Source organism: Nelumbo nucifera, chromosome 8 (genome assembly GCF_055504915.1).
Source record: "Nelumbo nucifera cultivar China Antique chromosome 8, China Antique-T2T, whole genome shotgun sequence".
Lineage (NCBI taxonomy): Eukaryota > Viridiplantae > Streptophyta > Magnoliopsida > Proteales > Nelumbonaceae > Nelumbo > Nelumbo nucifera.
The window spans coordinates 10,863,438-10,883,563 of NC_142656.1; the positions used below are offsets into that span (position 1 = coordinate 10,863,438).

The window sequence follows — 20,126 nt, forward strand, 5'->3', positions numbered from 1 at the left end:
ATACTATCTTTATTATGGTATATATTCCTGCTCGAGCAAAATTTAATGTAATGGACAACCATAGTCCAGCTAATGATGGATGTACATGAAACCACATAAGACGACTTGGTCGGCCTGGTCGCCGAGTGTTCGGTTCGGATCTTCCATCTTCTTCTCATCCAAACCTTCCATCTTCTTCTCATCCAAACCTTCCAGCTTTTCCGCAAGTTAAAATATAGTTAAAAAACCCCTGACCATCCTTCAAATAACCCAAGATGGTGGATACACTCGATTGAGACTTGCCGAGTCTGAAAGGAGTCTGACGCGACTACAACTCGTTTGAGTCGCGAGACTCGGACTCGGTGAGTCCAGCGTGGCGAAAGGAACCTCGTGCTTGTTTCAGCCTTCAAGTGCTCTTCTTATGTGTTCGTAACTTTGTATGGACAGATGAATTCCTCGTTTCCCCCTCTCTCTCTGAAAGTTCTCTCTGTTTCTTCCCTTCTGAGTTTTGAGCTTCTTTATTGACGAATCAGGAGATTACCTCTGATTTGCATTCTAGCTTGCATCTGAGATCCTAAGTCGAGTTCTCGTTAACGTTTTCTCAAACCGGTATACCTGTGTCGAGGAAAGAATATTGGAGCGAAGATGCTGGACGGACTTTTAGGCCGAAGTTTCTCGGGGAAATGGTTAGGACATTAACACAAATCAACAGTATTTAATCTTGCTTTCTTTTTCGTTGTTGAATGTGAAGAAACGTCGAAGAAAGGATCTTTCTTGTGTTTTTTGGTTTATATTTATTTGTCTTTGTTTTCTCTGATTTTGTGTGTGTTCTTGGTGTAGTAAATCGTCGATCAAGGCCATCCAAGCTCGAATCGAATTGATAAGGAGGAGGAGGAACGCAATGCAGAAGTTCTTGAAGAAAGATATTGCTGATCTTCTCTCCAATGGCCTCGATATCAATGCGTACGGCCGGGTAAAGTTCATTCTCTCGTACTTTCTTTCGAGTGTTTCTCGTCTTTTCTTGATGTGTGGAGGTGCAGATATGTGCATTAAACAAGAAGAAACAAGAGAGAAGAAGAAAATAGCTGGAATGGAAAATTTTCATGACAAGCAAGAAATTTATCACCTTTGGCCTTTGCTCTAAATATGCTTTTCGTTGATTGTTAGTTATCGTTTTTAAAGTTTATCTTCTTCGCGTAAATGCAGCCGGCGAATTGAATCCACCAAAGCATAAGGGTATCGAACTTTGCGTTTCCCTCTCCCCTGTTTTTTTTTCTTGGTTCCAATGAGTGATTAGCCTGTAGATTGAATCTACTAAAAGCAAAGGAATTTAGAGCCTTGTGTTTCCCTCCTCCCTGTTTTTTTCTTAGTTCCAATAGCGATTATTAGCCAATAATTCTTGTCATAGAAATATTTCTAAGTTCCATCTCTCTCTGTTTAAGAATTTCCAGAGTTCCTTGTGTCATGTGGTTCAACTTAATAAGCTGTAAGAGCTTTCGATTCGGGTCTATATTCTTTTCTAATAAGCTGGATCTTTTTTTTTTTTTGTATGCTTTAAGCTATAGAGTTCGTGTATCCCAGACCTGTTCAAGTGTTGGCTTCTTTGCGTTTTGCAATCTAATTTCTCGTATTATTGCAGCTTTTTCTTTTTTTTTTCTCCGAGTTTTATAAGCCCACTAAGCCAGTCTTTATCTGTGGTTTCAGTTTTCATGATGCTCTTATGTTTGTTTTATAGATGTTGTGTTTAGACCACGAAGATGTTGAACTAGCAGCTCAAATTTTAATATTTTGCACTTGTCCTGGAAGGTCTATGCACATGTTCACTTAATATGTTGATTGTTATGTATATGAATACATGTTGTTTGTGTAACATGCCTTCTTTATGATAAAATAATGATCTATCAAATAATTTTGGTCCCTTCAATGCTGTGAACTTTGCAAAAAATATGGGTGTTTGATGTTGGAAACTACTAGCACAACCTGATATGTTGTGGATGGTTTCCTTTGTTTGGAAAGTACTGAGAAAATTTTCCTCTTAATCTGTCAATTTATACTATGGAGCAATTAATGTTAGTTTACTATTATCAATTATGTGCTACTTATTCTTGTTTATGTAAACGGTATATTTTAGGAACTTCCGTGATTCTTTAATATGTAACTTACAGAAGTAACTGCGCCAATTCATTTCATAAATGAACATTGGTACCACTGAACTGAACTTTAACTCTGATGGCAACTTGTATATCCATGTCTATGAATGTATGTCTTGATGTCAATGAAAAGGTGAGATTCTTTAAAGAGAACATAGGAAAAAACAGCACTTTTAATTATATGTGTTTATGGTCATACAGTTAATTCAATAAACATATAACTGTAGACCAATATGGCTAGCACTGTCTAGAGAAAGTACGTATGGCCTTTAGAGGTAGAGAATAAGATAATTCCAAATGTCAAGGAGGTTGAACAGTTAATACACTATTTTGGGTGTGCATTCTACAATTTCAGGGTGATATGCTTTAAACAACCACCAGTAATGCCATTACTAACCACATTAATAAGATAATCAATAAACAGATATTCACTTCATTATACTGCATCTGTTTTTTAGTTTTGTTTGCTCAGATTCTCCAACCTAATCTCTCTTCCATGAAATATATTTTCTCCATATATTAATATGTTCCTGAAAGGTCTTGTGGTTTGGCTTGATTATGGAACAGGCTGAAGGACTTCTAGTTGAGTTGTGCCTTTCCTCCTGTTATGATTTCATAGAACAATTTTGTGCGTGTGTTTTGAAGCAGCTTCCAACCATGCAAAAGCAGAGGTATGCTTTGTCTACAGCACTTTGGCGTTGCAAGTTATATGTTGTATTTTGACTCCAGCATTAATGTATGAACCACTTGTCTCATCTTTTATAAGCCATGTTGTTAGAATCTATATATTATGCCAGTATTTTTAAACTTCAAATTAAACGTCAAGATATAGAATAATTTTATATCCTCAGCTTATTGTCAGTCTTTCATTTAAGATGCAATACAGACAAACTTACATCTGTACATTCAGTAAATATCTGCATTGTATGGGTTTGTTGCTTAGACTTAAAAGATATTAGTTTTGCAGAGTGGTCAAAGTTTTAAATTTCAGAAAGTCTATTCATTTCAGACTCTTGGTCGGTGAGGAATTTCCTTTTTGAATTGTAGAATTTTGAACAAAAAAATGACAATATTTAATTATTTTATTAATATTTGTAGTATATTTATATTTATGTTATTGAACATTTTTGTTTTAATATTATTTCCAAAATTGCAGGTGAAATAAGTTGTTGAAACTCCAAAAAAACTAACAAATTTTAATTATTTTATATTTATTACTTTCTTGGCAAAGAATAGAATATAAGTTTTCATCATCAAGATAAAAGTAGTACAGAATTTTGAAGAATGAAATGATGTACCTCTATCAAATTGTGTAGTCATATAAGGTGAACGAATGGAAAGATGGACAGGATTGGGAAAATATCAGCATATGCTTCTGGGGTTACTATGTTTGAGGGTTTTAAGAGATACCAATAGACATTATTCAGTTTTTCATAGTTTGTCTGTTATGGTTTTTGTATACTTCTCTGCATGAGACCCAAATTTATACAAGTTCTTATTCTCTTAATTGCTTAAGTATAGATTTCCACATTTTGGTTCTTTTATTCTTTTTGGCTTAAATGGTATTGATATATATTCTTGTACATTTCTTTCACAGTGCTTGCCCCGAGGAGTGCAGGGAAGCTGTACCATCTCTAATGTTTGCTGCTGCCAGATTTGCTGATTTACCAGAGCTACGTGACCTCAGGGAAATATTTACAGAGAAATATGGGAATTCCTTGGAGGCTTTCATAAATCAAGAGGTAATAATGCATGCATCCTCTCTGAAAAGAATATTCTTGTTTCAGCTGTTTATAAAACTAACTAGCTTTGTTGATTGTGGGTAGTTTGTTGACAAATTGGCATCAAAGACTCCTACAAAGGATAAGAAGCTCCAGTTAATGCAAGATATTGCAAAAGAGTTTTCTATAAATTGGGACTCCAGAACTTTTGGGCAGAAAATGTCCAATGTGCCTTCCTCTACACAAGTAAGCCATTCTAATTTTCTTCCTCTTTTTTCCTTCCTTTCTTTTCCTTTTCTTCCAATGTGAGGGACCGCCGTGTGTGTGTGTGTGTGGGGGGGGGGGGGGGGGGGTGAATACATGACTTATACTCGATGGAGAAGGAAACATAAAACAAAAGTCTCAAGGAACCGTTCTGTTATTGAAAAAAAAAACAAGAACCGTTCCGTTCAACCTAAAAGCTTAAGCTGTTATGAGTTACCTGAATAGGTTTTTATTCCCTAACATGCTCCCTCATGCAAAAGTCTCTTGGGCTTGAAGTGTGGACAAGCACAGGCCCACCCATGCCTTGTGCTGAAATTTAATTAATTATAACGGGGGCAACAAGGATTGAACACTAAACCACTTGGTCGACACAGGCTCTTATACCATCACAAGGAACCATTCAACATAAAAGCTTAAGCTGTTAGGTGAGGTCCTTGGATAGGTTTTTATTCTCTAACAAAAACAATAGACTTTGAATGCTTATTTCATGTATATTGAACAAGTGTTCTTACATCCATCTTACCATTTTGCCATAAGTTTTGTATTAGATTTTAGAAGGGAACTGAATGCAAACCACAAATAGAAGAAATCGTACTAGCTTACGACATCCTTGTTTGTTCATGATCCCTTAGCATAACTAATATCTATTATGACATTTGTGAAACCTTTACAGGATCAACTGAAGAAACATGGATCTTTCTGCAATGGCAAACAAGATGGGCACAGATTGTGCAATGATAGGGAGGATTCTGTCCAAAAAAGAGATACTCAAGATGTTTCATCTAGAGGAAGAAAGGAAGTCACCTATGATGAGTATAAATCACACAACAAAAGGGAGGAAACTGTCCTGAAAAGTGACAAGCCAGAATATCTTTCTCATGGAAGACAGGAACTTTGTGGCGATGGATATAAACTGCCAAATGGATACAAATCACACAATGCTAGAGAAGATGGTCTGTCCAAAGAAGATGACCAAGATGGTCCATCTCGAGGAAGGCGGGACAATGCTTTTGGTCAATGGATAGGGGAAGAGGAGTTGAAGGTGGTTAAAAAAGATCATACTACTGCAAGTAATAGCCACAATGATCTACAAAACCATTCAAAGTCAGTAGGAAAAGCCTTCAAGGAAGAAGCAGAAAACATGAGACCTTTTTCCAATAATATAATCCCCCCTCCTTATGTCAAACCAAAAGATGGTAAGTATGGAATCAAGACAGATGTTCATATTGCTAGTTCTGACTCTAATGGCTGCCCTCTGGATTTTCAATCCCGCAATAAAGACTTAAGCAGCAATAAACTAGAAAATGCACCAACCAAAGCTGAGGCTGAGTCTGAAAGGATGAATGGCCATGGAGATGAGACAAAGCCAAAACCGCGGTCAGTCAGGAGGAGACGCACTAAAACTCCACCAGTCCAAGAAAATGATGGCAATTTCGAAGTCCGTGAAGTTACAGGTAGAATTCCAAGTGGTGGAAAAGGAGATGATGCAAGATTGAGGCACCAAACCTTATTTGGTTATGATCAAGGTCAGATAGATGAAGAGGAAAAGATGGATAGGCTGTTGATACACTACAGTAAGAAACAACAGCCAACCTATGAAGAGTACGAACTGGGCAGACTAAGAGAGCCAAAATGTCCTGCACATCAACTTGATGCCAATGTTGGTGAACCCCCACATCATAGAAGCGGAAACGGGGCTTGCTTGAACTTGGAGTTGAATCATCCTCCAGCTAGAGCAGTGTCGCTTCCTCCAGAGCCACCATCCCTGACTGAAATCGAAAGAGTACCTGCTCGTGCGGCTTCCTTTGAGTCTGCTAAAGCTGGGCATGTCCATCCTAAACTACCAGACTATGATGATTTGGCAGCCCGATTTGCTACCCTTAGGGGGAGGTGAAGCAGAATATAGCAAATGAAACCTCCTTGTATTTTCTGTAGTCTATACGACTATGTCCAGAGTTCTTGTACCAAATTTTTTAACCTTCTGGGTTGATCTTTGTAATAATATCCTATAGTAAACATACGTTTCTTTCATTTCCAATCTTCCATAACGCTGTTGCTTCCACTGTTTTAGGCTACTGAGCAAACTGTAAATGATTCTCCAATGTTCATAGATGGAAAAGTGAGATTGAGATTAACCATATGATCAAAGTGTATATTCCACTTATAAGTAGGGATGTCAATCGACGGGTTTGGGTTGAACCCCATCCAAATCAAAATCAATTTGAACCGTCCAAAGTATTTAGTGGACTGAGTTGGACCTGGTCCATCATCTGTAATTGATTTATATTGGACTGGGTCGGATTGAACCAATATCCTGTCCATTAACAAAAGATAAGAGGGTGCCCATGGACCAGGTTTGTGTCGGACCCAATCTAAATTAAAACCAATTTGAACATATTGGATGTCCAGACATTGAATTGGATCAGTCCAGAATGGTCCAAAGTATTAATCGGATTGGATTAGACCTGGCCCATCTGTAATGGATTCATCATGGACCGGATAGGGTTGGATCAATCATTGATCCATTGACAGCCCTACTTATAATTACTTGGTTGTTGATTCCCTTTTGGTTTAACCAAAGGGGCAAGGGCTTAATTTTGCAGACTTTTATTAGTTAGGTTAAGGCCAACTCTTATTATTTACCAAAAGAAAAGGCCAGCTGCTTATGGCCTTATGTCACATTTTCTTTTGTTGATGAACAGGTCAATCCTTTTTCTATGGTTACATAAAACATAGTTTTGGTAATTCCTAATTTCCTATAACACAGAAAAACTATGTTACTTAACACCAATTGATTAATGGTTGATTGGTTATCATTAGTTATAGGGTATGATTCTTTTCAGCGAAGAACCGGGAACGATGCCCAACATTTACACATGATACCAGAGCTATACTAATTGAGACACAAGGACATGAAAAGTCGATGATGCCTTTTGTATTCGAAAACACCATTTTAACTTTTAAACTAGTGAGTTAGCAAAAAAAAAAAAACTTTTAAACTAGTGTTTTAAAAATCAAACCCGGAGGTCAAATCATTTATATATATATACGTACGTATTGTATATAAAATTACATTTTTTATATAATATATGTATTATTTTATGTTTAATTTATAATTTTATTACAATTTTAATATTTTTTATTTATAAAAATGTTAAAAATTGGATTTGAAGGCCAAAAAAAAGTTGTTTTTATAAAGCAAAAAAAACATCAGGGTTAGAATTCATAGATCTCAAAATACTTATACTCAAATTGATATAAAAGATTATCTCAAATGGATAACCGAATTCTGAAGCAAAAAAAAGGTAAAATACAAAAACTTCCCCTGAAATTTCTGACAATCATAAAAACCTCCCCATTATTTTTAAAAAAATTGACAGAAACCTCCCTTCCGTCAATAATCTTGACGGAAAACGTTAAACAAATGATAGTTTTTTTCAAAATACCTCATTTACCCTTTTTACGACTTAATCACTATTCATCATCTTCAACTGCTTTGCTGGGTGTTGCCCTTCTTCCACAGAGGTAAATCTGTTGCACCCGCAGGCTCAACCTCAGCCTCAGTCACAAGTCTTCATCGATGTATGGTTCTCACTCCCGTCAGAAGGAATTCCAATGAACTACAAACTTTGGTCGATAGACACTAGTAAGTGTCTGATGAAACTAGAACACAGGTTTTGTTTCTTTATGCTTCCTCTCTAACCCCTCTTCGTTTTTCTTTTAACAGATGCAGAGATTTCGAGGAAGATGGGCATCAACTATGGTCAGCTAGGCAACAACCTCCCTTCACCGTCTCGATCCATTGAGCTCATCAAATCCCTGAAAGCAGGTCGCGTCAAACATGCAAACCCAGATATTCTGAAGGCCCTCGAAGGGACCAACATCCAAGTATCAATCATGGTTCCCAATCAATTAATCTCCAACATTTCTTCAAGCCAGTCCCTCGCAAACGAATGGGTTCGAACTAATGTCGTTCCTTTCTACCCCAAAACCTTGATTCATTACCTCCTTGTCGGCAATAAAATCTTCAGCTTCTCCTCCGACCAAGATTGGCAAACATGGTATGATCTCATCCAAGCAATGCGCCAACTCAAGTATTCCCTCAAAATCCACACATCAGAAACAAAGTTGGGACTACAACTGCCATGGGTGTCCTTCAATCGTCCTTCCCACCGTCAAACGGAATGTTTCGGTCCGATATCTCCATACTGGTGATGATGCCTCTGTTACAGTTCTTGAACCGAACCAAATCCTATTTCTTCCTCAACGCCTACCCTGACTTCCCCTGGTTCGGCGATCCCACGAACATTAATCTCGACTATGCGATTTTCAAAGGGAACCAAACCTACACCGACCCGCGAAGGGGCTTAACCTACACCAACCTCCTTGACTAAATGCTCGACTCGGTTATCTTCGCCATGACCAAGCTTGGGTTTCCGAATGTTCGGCTGGTAATCGCCGAAACAGGGTGGCCCAATGCCGGAGACGTTGACCAGATCAGAGCGAACATCTTCAACGCAGCTACATATAACTGAAATCTAATCCGGTGAATGACGTCCAAACTAGCAATCGGAACTCCGGCCCGTCCAGTAATACCGACATTCATTTCCGCGTTGTACATCAAGAACCAGAAGGGTGGACCGGGAACTGAACGGCACTGGGGATTGCTGAATCCGGACGGAACCTCGGTTTATGAGGTCGATTTGACTGAAAAACGGTCAGAATTCGACTAATAGAACATGGCTTCGAGTTTCGACCAGTGGAAGAAGGATCCATTGTTCTCCGCCGCAGAGGAAGTTCAGCCGCGTCTCAGTGAAGCGGCAAGCGTAGCTAGCTGCTACGGGCTCGAACAGGGGATCATTCCTGGATGCTAACAGCGTGAACCATGCCGTTACAAGAAATGGTGACCGGCGACGGGCTCAAACGGGGGATCGGCGTGAACCATCCAAGGTTTCGGTTTTGTCGGGAGAGGTGCCTTTTGCTGCAGGAAGGGTAAAACAGGTATTTAAAAGGGTAAAATAGGTCAATCTCAGTAGAACCATGAAAATCTTTAAAGGTATTTGAAAAGATTCGATCATGATTTTAACGTTTTCCGTCGTGATCATTGACGGAAGGGAGATTTTTGTCAAATTTCTTAAAAGCAGCAGAAACGTTTTTGTTAAAGTAAAACTATAGGAGAGATTTCTATGATTTTCAAAAAAAAAATTTGAGGAAATTTTTGTATTTTACCCAAAAAAAATGAATAACCGAATTGTATGGCAAAGAGATAACTATTTACAGTTTGCATGCGTCGACTACAGTGGAGATAACCACCTGTAGGAGTTTTGCTTTATTTAAACTCTATCTCTTGTTTAACTAAATCTGTATTTTCAAATTTCTGTTGTAATCCAAATTCATGTATAAATTATCAATCAATACAAGACAGAGAGAGGAAGGTTCCCTTTTTCATTTACCGTCTTTTACTTGTTATGAATGCATAGTACAACCTCTAAAAGTTTCAATTACTGGCTAACCCATGAATGGGTCAACAGTTCAAATGCCCTAATTAGATGAATTTTGATCAATTGAACGGTTTTTGAAAAATTTATTAATTTTATGAAAGTCACACCTTAAGGTAATATGTAGTATGGCTTTCATTTATTTGATAAACATTTATACTTCAGAGATCATTCCATTTGCATCCAGAGAGATTATCTTATTGTCGTTTAATGCCTCCAAAAGAAGATCAAGACTCCATGGAAAATTAAAATCATCATGGACGATTGCAAGAAATTTGGGGAGAAGATGGATAAGCAAACAAGTAGGGGGGGCAACCATTGGGTGGAGAGTAGGGGAGGGAAAAATTGTTTAAGAAAGGCTGTATTACAAATGGAGATTTTAGGACCATAGGGGGGTTATGGTTCTTAGGGATGTTCACATTAAATGTCAAACCAATCAAACTGGCCCGACCCAATTCGAGTTAGTCGGTTTTTCAAAATCACTAGTCAGTTTCGGTTTGTATGAGAAAATAAACCGACAATTCGATTCGGTTTTGGTTTTCATGTATGAAAACTAAACCGAATCGAACTGAACCGATCCTATATGTTTAAGTAATTATTAATTAGTCCCTACCTTATATGTTAAATGTTGATATATTTTATTTGTGTTTTGTTTGAACTTTGAAAAAAATTGGTTATTTATGAAAAAAAATAAAAATGTAAAACCAATACAAATATAATACAATGGTAACAATATTTAATTCAGTTTTGTATAAATTTAAATATATATTGATAGAAAAATCAGTTTTGAATAAAAAAACTAATCGATTTAAATATATATTTTGATTTTGCATAAAAACTAAAATGAAATAAACTTAAATATAAATAGATATTTTAGTTTAAAATATATATAAAAACCAATTAAACCGATAAACCGACCCTTCATATTTGGATCGGCTTTGCTTCAAGGTCGTTCGGTTTTGGTTTTGTCAATAAGTAAACTAGGTTAGTTAAAGAAAATGACTCAAACCGACCCAACCTGACCCGTGAACACCCCTTAATGACTCCCTTGGGTTCCCCTGGCTCTGCCCCTGCAAACAAGGATGCTGATTGGTTGGTGTGCAAGGCTCTCGAAGCAAACTCCCCTCTCTTCCTAAGCCCCTCCTCCTTTCCTAGACATCTAGATTTCATTTGTTGGTGTGATCTCTGGGGCCAAGCTACTCCAGGCTTGTGTAGCTTCTCCTTGTTATACCAAAAAAAAAAAAAGTTTGTACATGATTTATCTTTAAAATCAAGAGAAAAATGGTTGATAAACGTCTTTTTTACTGCTGCTTAACAATTAAATACCACATTAACAAAACCATAAATAAACACCTTAGTATTAGAAAAAATATTAAAGTGAAGCATCCCTAAAGAAACGTTTATTTGACAAAGAGTCTTACCAAATAAACGGAAGCCATGTAGCAAACAGCATTGAAATTGTAACCGGCTGATGGTTGGAACGGCCAACCGTGTGGGTGACGGTGGGTTGAATCAAAACACTGGTTTCAACAGTCGCCCCCGCACAGGACATTCTACGATTTTTTATTGGTGCTCACATTACATATCCTACATGGAGAAGTGCTCAGAGAATGACACATACGACGGGTACTGGGTTAGCGCGACCAAACACATGTATTCTTTCCTAAGTTCTTTCTGAGAAGAGAAGAAGACAAAATACGTTTACGATTTTCACCAAATCACTTCCTTTTTGTCGAATTGTTAATTTGTCATTTGGAAATTGGAATACTATAAACATAGAGAATTAAGAAAGAATCCGAGAGAGACTGATTAAATGCCTTTGTCTGCTTCAAAGCAAAGCTGATTACTTGTTTGGGTTCCAGATTTTCATTAAATATATTAATTAATTAATTAATGAAAATGACGAATTTACAACAATAACCCAGAAGGTCAGAGATCTTCCCAAACGTCAGAACAAAAACCCCTTTTCATCGATAACCCTCCCACAGGCCACAGCAAAGATTCTCTTCTTCATCTCATCTCCTTTCCTTTGACTCCTTCCCGCCAAAAAACCTCCCGCTCGCCCTTTTTTTACTGTCTGTCTCTCCAGTCTCCACTAGTTTTACTGTCCCCGCCACAGTCCACACTCCATACACGCACGCACACTGACCAGAGAGAGAGAGAGAGAGAGCAAGATCGAGAGAGATGAAGGAGGCCACATCCAAGTTGGTTATGGGGGCGACACTGGTAATGGTGGTGAGCCTGGCCATAGTGTTAGCCTTGGTCCTGCTTTTGCTGGCGGAGCTCTACTGCTCTCTTCTGCTACGCAAGCGTCGTCTCCGAATGGCCATGGATGCTACCGCCGATATTGCCTCCTCTCCTTCTCTGTGCCTCGAACGACAAGACCCATCAGCCCCTCCCCTCAATAGTTTCTACACTCATGGCGTTCTTCGTGCTCCCAGAAGCTTTCTCTTCCCTGCCATTTCCGGAAAAGAAGATGACAACGTAGAAGTAGCAGTAAACAAGCAGTTCCCAGCGACGTCAAAGCAAGTCTCCGACACACGAGCCCAAGAAACAGACAGCAACCAGCATTGCGTCAGCCTTCTCTCCGCGCCATCTCCTTCTATCTCATTTACATCAATCGGTTCACCTCGGCCAATAGCGGAAGTGGAGCTCGAAGGCAGCAGTGGTGGTGTTGGTGTTGGTGAAGGTGGAGGCTTCTGCGGCGGTAGTGGCGGTGAGAATTTTGTTTACATCTCGAATCCCATTTACGACAACGATGCTTGCAGGCCCGACGGAGTCGGCACCCCGTTCGAAACGCCCGATACATCACCTTCCCGTCTAGAAGCCGATGGCTCGTCTGGCGAGGACGACAAGGCCGAACCGTCCCCATCTAGTCCCTCGCCACTGCCAATGACCCCTCCACTGACTCCGATGAAGAAGCTTCCGGCGGAGGCATGTTCTGTCTCACTGAGGGACGTGCGGTCTCTCGGAACTTCAGGGAGCGGTTCAGACACTAACAATGGTCCATCGTCATCGTCCTCGGGGTCTCCTTGCACGTCTCCTTCATGGTGATTACTAGTAGTGCTCCAAGCACGAGACGAGCAGATGAGCCAACTTGGATTTTTGTTCCTTGTGCATACTTTCTTTCTCGTTTTTGTTTGATTTATTTATTTCAGCCAATCTTCCTCCTGTATCAATATTGTAATGAGAGAGATGGAGAGAAGCAGAAAAAGAGAAGAAGCCAAGAGCCAAGGTTGCGCGTGACCCAGAGCTCGTGAAACCAAGCCACGCCTAACCTCCCTTTGTTTCTTCTATCCATCCCTCCTCCCTCTCTCTGTTTGTCGCAGATTTTCTTCTTTTCTGTTTTTATTTATTTACTTGTTTGGATGTAGTTGGAAGGAAGAGCATTCAGCATTGTGATGGTAGAAAGTAGAAAGTAGAAACCGAGCTTTTCGTTTTGGGATTGCGAGGATGCATGTGGGATGGACTGGGAAAAGGCTTTTACTCTTTCACTGTTCACCCTTTGCTGCTGCTAATAAGAAAAGAGAAAAGCTAGAAAGGATTGAAGTTGAAGGAAGACAAGTGCCATATCTTGGCTTTTTTACTTTGAGGAGTGCAGTTTTTGCTTTTCTTTTTTTTTTTTTTTTTGTACCGTTGTCTTTGGTATATGGTGGTGGTGGACCTCGTAACCTGGGTTCGATGCATTGGTGCAACCACAACACAACAGGCTTCCCGACTGCAGAGAGTCATTGTCGACATGGATAACGACGACACTTGTCGGTTTCGATGAATTGCCCAAACGCCCAAACCCAAAGAAGAAGAACCTTCAGTTTCTTCTATGATCGATCGAGATTAAACTAAAAGGAAATTAAGCAATTTAATAGAAAGTCATTTTTATTGCTTCTCTGGGTAACTTTTCTGCTTCTTTACTTATTGTCCTTTTGGGCTTTTGGTGGACTGGGGATACGGGATACCAAGTACCGTGGAGGGTGATTGGTTGCGGAGGGAGCATGGCCTGTGCCACATGGTCCGCTGGGCGCTGGCGAAATGGTCGGACAGTTTTTACCATCATTTCCAGGCTTTAGTTCTGTACTTTATTACTGAAGCCTGAAGGCTAGGACTTCCTTAGTTCCTTTGATCAATTTTGTGGAGTGCGTTTGCCAATGTTGCCGTTTCGTTTTTTTGTTGGAGGTGTTTGTTTATTGGTGAGTGGGTGGAGGATGAATAGATGATGAGGGGAAACTGGAAACGGTTCCCCAAACATCATCCAATTTCTTCAAACAACCTTAACCTGTTTGACAGAAACAATGTTGCCCTGGTGTTTTCCATGTGTTGGGTGTAGTGGGGAGAGCCCAAACCCCACTCCTTGCCAAGTTGGATAATCACATTCACATTGCCAAGGTCTTTGTGTGTTATACATGGATCACTCCTCAATTACATGTGTTTCCCTCCACTGTGAGTTCAGCTCCATAAGATGTCCTTTGACTGCTGCCACGTTTCAGAATTCTGTTGTTCGACCCTCGTCAATCTGGCATTCGGTATTAGACTTAGATCAGTTGGAAAATTTTTGGTAAGTCGGTACGGACACATGCATAATTGCCATTTCAGAAATCCTAAGACTCAGGGTGCGTTGGGAATGTTTACATCCGTTTGAAATTATAATTAATATAAAATTCTATTGGATTGAAGTTTTACCTAAAATTTTATATTGATTATCGATCGATGTAAAACTTTACACTCTTTACCCATCACATTTTTTTCAAAAAACAGGTGTACTTTTGCGAAAGTGAAATCGGTGAATCAACTACCTCATCATTCTTACTGCTACAAGCAAAGAAATTGGAATTACTGGTTCTAAGTCATAGCTGGAGATTTGACTCTACCAGCGCTTATTTCAGTTGCTTTGAACTTTGTAAATGTAGAGTTGTTGGATGGAAAGAGTAGAAAATGAATGAATAACGTCGGTTTCTCAATTCTCATGTGATGGACCATTTAGTGACGTTAGGATGTTGTTGTTTTGTTCCAGAATTAATAATATTTATTATTATTAACATTCATAGTTCGTACAATAAACTCCATTAATATTTATTATTATTAATGCACCATTGACTGGGTAGGGCCCCTCTCTACGGTGATGCAGACAAGAGTTGTATAAACTCAAATTCTAATTTGTTTGATTCTAAAACTTAACCGTAATCAGTTTGGGAGCATCGATGGCAAGGAAGGGAGAGTTTTGTCTTGTTTTAATCATTGTGCATTTCCCTTTCGATTATCAATAAAAACTCGATCTACATTTTTTATAGCTTTTTATACTTCAACTAAATGGCTATAAAACCAGCCCGGTATTATTTACATCGCAAACAAATATAGCGTAAAGTAATCATTAAGGCTGCATTTACATGCGATGTAAATCAAGAACCAATGTAAAATTTATATTGGTTTGGTTTTATGAGTGTTTGAAAAAAGGGTGTAATTATTATCAACGTAAAACTTTACTTCGATTCAGTTTTATATAAATGGAGTGGAATTTTATGTTGACAATCGATATAAAACCTCATCACCTCTAAAATTTTACATCGATAATTAATGTAAAAATTATATTGATTTTATTGATATAAAACTTTACACACTTCTACCCGTTGTTATATTCAAAAAACAACAGTCACTTTCATGATTCAGTGTAAAACATTATCCGATGACATTTTACATTGATTCCAAAAGAAGCCTAAAAACATACATCACATCATAATCCGGATGAACTGCAATTGATAACTGTATCAAAGAACCTGTTTATGCAACCCTTAAGACCTCGCTCCATGGTGTATGGACTAGGTGGGACCTATGCCTAATCTGGTAGGGTGAGGTAGGTATATTCAATTCCTCTGGTTTTTTTTGTGGGCTCAAAACTTCACCCAGTGAGAGGAGAAAAGAACATGAACACGTAGGACCATTGGGATTCTTAAGTAGATTCTCCCATGGAAGATTGTTGGGTCATTCAAATCAGAGGAGGAAAAGGAATAGTAGAGGTTCAGTTTCTTTTCCTTTTTTCTGGCAGAGGTAGGGTTTCAATATATGATATCTGAGGCATGGTTTAATATATTGACATTTATGAGCGCATATTTTTAGGGCTAGAATTCTTATTTTTTCCTTTCCTATCTGTCTATCTGAGCATGCTTCTCAGTTAGGCTGCAAAGCGGTATCCCATTATCTGAATTTGAATTCGAATTTGATCTGCTTATAATTTGATCATATATCTTATCTGAGTCCCATGGAAACAAAATAGCCCACATTCGGTGTTAATAACAATTCTGACATGACATGACGGGACAATATTGTCCCTATTGTCTCTTCAATAATGACAATTTTATTGATAAAACAATAAATGCATTTACCTTGGTACTTATCATTTAATGAGTGAATCAAGTTTAGCTACTTTATTAATCGTGTATAATATTTGATATTTTTTAGTCTAATTTATTTATACTATTTAATATTTGGTCATGGTTTTTAAAATCGACCTGATGATTAAACCGGTCAGGGGTCTGGTTACTGGGTCGAACGGTTTGATCATTCGAACTGAATGTTCGGTCCATTTTGACAGGAAAACAAAAATCAAAAAATAAAAAACGATCAAAACCGTTCAAACGTTTAACCGCCCGGTTCAGCGGTTCACTGACCAAAATCAACGATTTTGAGAGGAAATCCGGTTTTTAGGAAAAACAGAACTGATTACCTGATCGATTCTCAGTTTTTTCGGTCCAACTGTACAGTCCGATCCGGATTTAAAAACCATGTATCCGATTGTAATCCAAATTTGATTCAAATCTATTAAATATTTAATGGATATAATTCAATTCGAATTTGATAAAAAATAAATAAATAAATTTGAATCTGCTTATATCTGATTTGATCCGATACATTTGTAGCCCTACTCATAGGAGGTTTTAATGTTTAAATATAAAAAACCACCACTGAAGTCTTTGTATTTGGCATGCTCAATCAGATTATCTCCCATCGAACGCACCCCACTGCACATCCCAAACCATGCATTGGGAAAACCAATGTGAAGCACACGGTTGGGATGTGATGTGGAGCGCCCTTCTGAGGAGCCAACGTGAAGTGTCAAATGACTCTGTAATTGGTCGCAGCTTGCAAGACATCTCTCCCACAGTGAAGGCACCGGGTCAAATCTGTAAATTTATAGACTTTGTGCTATGGCAACATGCAATTATGCAAGATGTTCCCGATGTGTGACTGCGATGTCTTGTTGGTAGGCATGGATGGCAGATTTAAGCCAGAATCCCCATTATGTATACTAGAAAAAGAGTAACTGTTGAAAGTGGAAAACAATTAAAAAAGAACATTAAAAAATGGCCTACAGATGTAATCCATGGCGAATTGATTATTTGAGCACAAAAATTGCTGCTCTGTTCCGGGGTTCATCCCCTAAACCCCCAGTAGTGTACCACTGTTGAAAGAGTTCAGATTTGCTTTCCAAAAATCGCACCCCATGTTCACATCTCATCCATGGGGAACATCTCTCATACATACTTGTCATTTGTCAACGGGAGATGTTCCTGATACACACTGTTGGGATTTGCTGCAGGGCACGTGTGGGGTGTAAATCTGGAGATTACATCCCCGTCTCATAAGGAGCCGCCCCACAACGCCCTACAACACATCCCTGCCATGTATTGGGAACATCTCCCGATGATGCCATCATCGGGACTGGTACTATCATCAGGAGATGTTCACAATACATGGTGGGGATGTGCTGTGGGGCATTGTGGGGCGGAGATGTGAACTTGTAAATCTGAACTCCCATTAAAAGTTGAATGCAAAGTAAAAAATTAAAAATTAAAAAGGGTAGATTATGGAAACCTCCCATGAAGTTTGTGGTTGTTGCTGAAACCTCTTTTACTAATTGCAATTACCTCCCCTAAGCTTTTAGATATAGTTGCAAGTAGACCCTTTGTTAGAATCCTTTAAAAAAATATAAAATATCCAAAATGCCCCTATAGTTACTTTAGCCAAAATGTTTATTTTCCAAGTTCTCTACACATGAATCATTATTTCAAACCCTTCCAATCTCTTTTCTGAAATTGATTTTTATTTTTCAAACTTGCCCTTCATATCAAGTGCTCAAAGGTAAAACTGCAACTTTAAATTCTCTCTTTTTTTTTTTGCTTTCATAAAATTTGTATTTTTTTCTGTATAAACCAACCTCGATAGTAACTGCATGTGTATTTTGGACATTTTGATACCTCTTTTTAGAGGATTCTAATAATGGGAGTTCAATTGCAATTGTGTAATACAGTTTAGGAGAGGTAATTACCAAACTTTAAGAGAGGTTTTAGCAATTTAAAAATGACCACTTAGAGAGGTATTCCTAGAGGTGGTAGGGCCTACTTTTGCGGGCTGCTTGAGATCTCGTACTATGCCTTGCTTGGCTTGGAAGGCTGGAACCCCTTGAAAGTAAGCCTGGCACAAGCCCAAACGGGCCTGTACCAAACCAGGCTGTAGACTAGATCATGGGCAATACAATTTTTAAAAGCAGGAAAAATAATAAAAATGTTATATATATATATTGTGTGTGTGAGAGAGAGTCTAGAAATTTTCTCCTTTTTTTTATTTTTTTATTCCATGTCATTTTTTAAACTAACAAGATGCTCTACTTCCCCATAAAAAATTACCAATAATCTCTTTCTCTCTCTCTCTCTCCATACGTTCCCAAAATCCTAAATAATATCATCTCCTAAAATTTCTCTTAAACTACCTCCCCCATTATCCTCCACTTTCTCCTAAATTATTTCTAATTCCTATTTATCCCCTTCCCCACTTTTTATCTATAACTATCTAAACAAAGTTTGACTTTAAAATTTCAAAAGTTACTTAAATATTATAACAAAATTATATAATAACTTTAAAATATTTATTAAAAACACAAAAAATAATTATAATTGATATATAATATTAATAATTTTATATTTTTACAAAATTCATCACAAAATTTTATACTGACAATATAAATTATGGTTTTTTGGATTATTCAATTTAAATGTTATTCAAATAATAAAAATTCAACACTAAAAAATAAGACATTATTTAAATATTTCAAGAACTAAATATCTTAAATAAAAAAATATTAAAAATAGCTAAATTATTATATAACAAAATGTTTAATATTATGTAATAACTTTAATAGAAATAAAATTCAAATAACAAAAAATTTTAATTATTTTATATATTATTTAAATATTTAATATATACTAGTAAGTGTGCACGTGCTTTGCACATGGCCTACCTGCTTGACTAGACTCTTTTTTTTGTAGTGTTTTATCTTTTTGGTGTATCTTTTTTCTTTTGTTCATTTATAAAAAAAATGTAAGATTTAAATAAAGAGAATTGAATGAGGTGAAAAGTAGTAGTTCAATTTACGATTTACAAAAAAAAAAATGAACATAGAGATAGTTGTCAGCGGTATTTCCTCCTCCTCCTCCTTCTCTTCCTTTTTCTTCTTCTTCTTCTTCTCAAGGCAAACAATTCTACAACAATGATCGATGAACATGGTGACAACCACCTCCGGCAATGCTTCCTTCTCATCATCATCATCTTCTTCTTATTCTCACTTCTCAGCTTTAACCAGTCACCTCATTTTCAAAGTTTCACACTCCCCTCTCATAATAATGTATATATACGGTGGACTTTAACCTAATCTTAATTTAACGATCAAAATAAAAAGTTACACTATATTACATCTTATCAGTTTGACCTGCTTAAACTGGATGGTTGAACTGTTGAGTTGAAAACTGGAAGCCAAAACGGGTCCGTTTCTAGACCAGTTTTAAAGCCTTGATTTTTAGTCAAAAGAAAGTTCCATAATCTTATTCATATTTTTAATAGTAGTGTAAATGTAAATATAGAATTATAGATGTGTTCAATTTTTTCTATAATTCTTTTTGTATTTTTGTGTGTAAAAATAATTCTGATATGTCACACTTACGTTTTGTTTAATATGATAAATACATGTGCTTGGATGTTTTTTTTTTTGGCAAAATTTATGTATTTTTTTTTTCATTTTTGTATGTTTATATTGGGAAAATCTATGATGCGGAAAAGATATGATATGGAAAGAGTTTTGACCAATCAAAACCCACCCATGAATTTTGATAAATAACACCTGATTTCCTCACCACGTTTATGGTTCCAGTTTATTGGTCAGTTGTTTTTCAGATATCATATCTTTTTCCATATCATAGTCGAACCCTTTTATATTAACTTTTATGGCAATTTCCTTAAACTACCCCTATTATTTGCGAAATTGACTAACTGTACCCTTACTGCTTACATAATGGAAAGAAACAAAATGTAGAATTTGCCCTCCACTACTTCTCAAATTTCAAAATAAAGCCCAACTGATTGACTATCATCCTTTTCCCCTAGCAGGGATCATCCATGAAACAGTGTTATGCCATGTACACACCTCTATGTTCTGGCCCTCAAACACCATACCAACAACGATTGGCATTGAC

At 37.5% G+C, this 20,126-nt stretch overlaps 2 protein-coding genes and 1 pseudogene across 3 annotated transcripts; all 3 read left to right on the top strand.

The window, feature by feature from the left end:
• Positions 1-242: 242 nt before the first annotated feature.
• LOC104592225 (Regulator of Vps4 activity in the MVB pathway protein) lies at positions 243-6,152 on the top strand. Its single transcript, XM_010251453.3, has 6 exons — positions 243-665; positions 820-952; positions 2,697-2,800; positions 3,727-3,871; positions 3,956-4,096; positions 4,788-6,152. The coding sequence occupies exons 1-6, from the start codon at positions 625-627 to the stop codon at positions 6,006-6,008; spliced, it is 1,785 nt and encodes a 594-aa protein (XP_010249755.1). The 5' UTR covers positions 243-624; the 3' UTR covers positions 6,009-6,152.
• A 1,175-nt stretch (positions 6,153-7,327) lies between these two features.
• Positions 7,328-9,544, top strand: LOC104592227 (putative glucan endo-1,3-beta-glucosidase A6; annotated as a pseudogene). Its single transcript, XR_016079638.1, has 2 exons — positions 7,328-7,760; positions 7,842-9,544. The product of XR_016079638.1 is annotated as a putative glucan endo-1,3-beta-glucosidase A6 (transcript).
• Positions 9,545-11,525: 1,981 nt separating this feature from the next.
• LOC104592228 (uncharacterized) lies at positions 11,526-13,496 on the top strand. The gene has a single exon (XM_010251454.3). It carries the CDS (start codon positions 11,797-11,799, stop codon positions 12,664-12,666), a length of 870 nt encoding a protein of 289 aa, XP_010249756.1. The 5' UTR covers positions 11,526-11,796; the 3' UTR covers positions 12,667-13,496.
• The last annotated feature ends 6,630 nt before the right edge of the window (positions 13,497-20,126 follow it).

Coding starts and splice junctions, on each gene's coding strand:
- LOC104592225 (XM_010251453.3), top strand. CDS start 625: ATGCTGGACGGACTTTTAGGCCGAAGTTTCTCGGGGAAATG. Junction 666..819: donor CGAAGTTTCTCGGGGAAATG/GTTAGGACATTA, acceptor TTCTTGGTGTAG/TAAATCGTCGATCAAGGCCA. Junction 3,872..3,955: donor AGGCTTTCATAAATCAAGAG/GTAATAATGCAT, acceptor GATTGTGGGTAG/TTTGTTGACAAATTGGCATC.
- LOC104592228 (XM_010251454.3), top strand. CDS start 11,797: ATGAAGGAGGCCACATCCAAGTTGGTTATGGGGGCGACACTGGTAATG.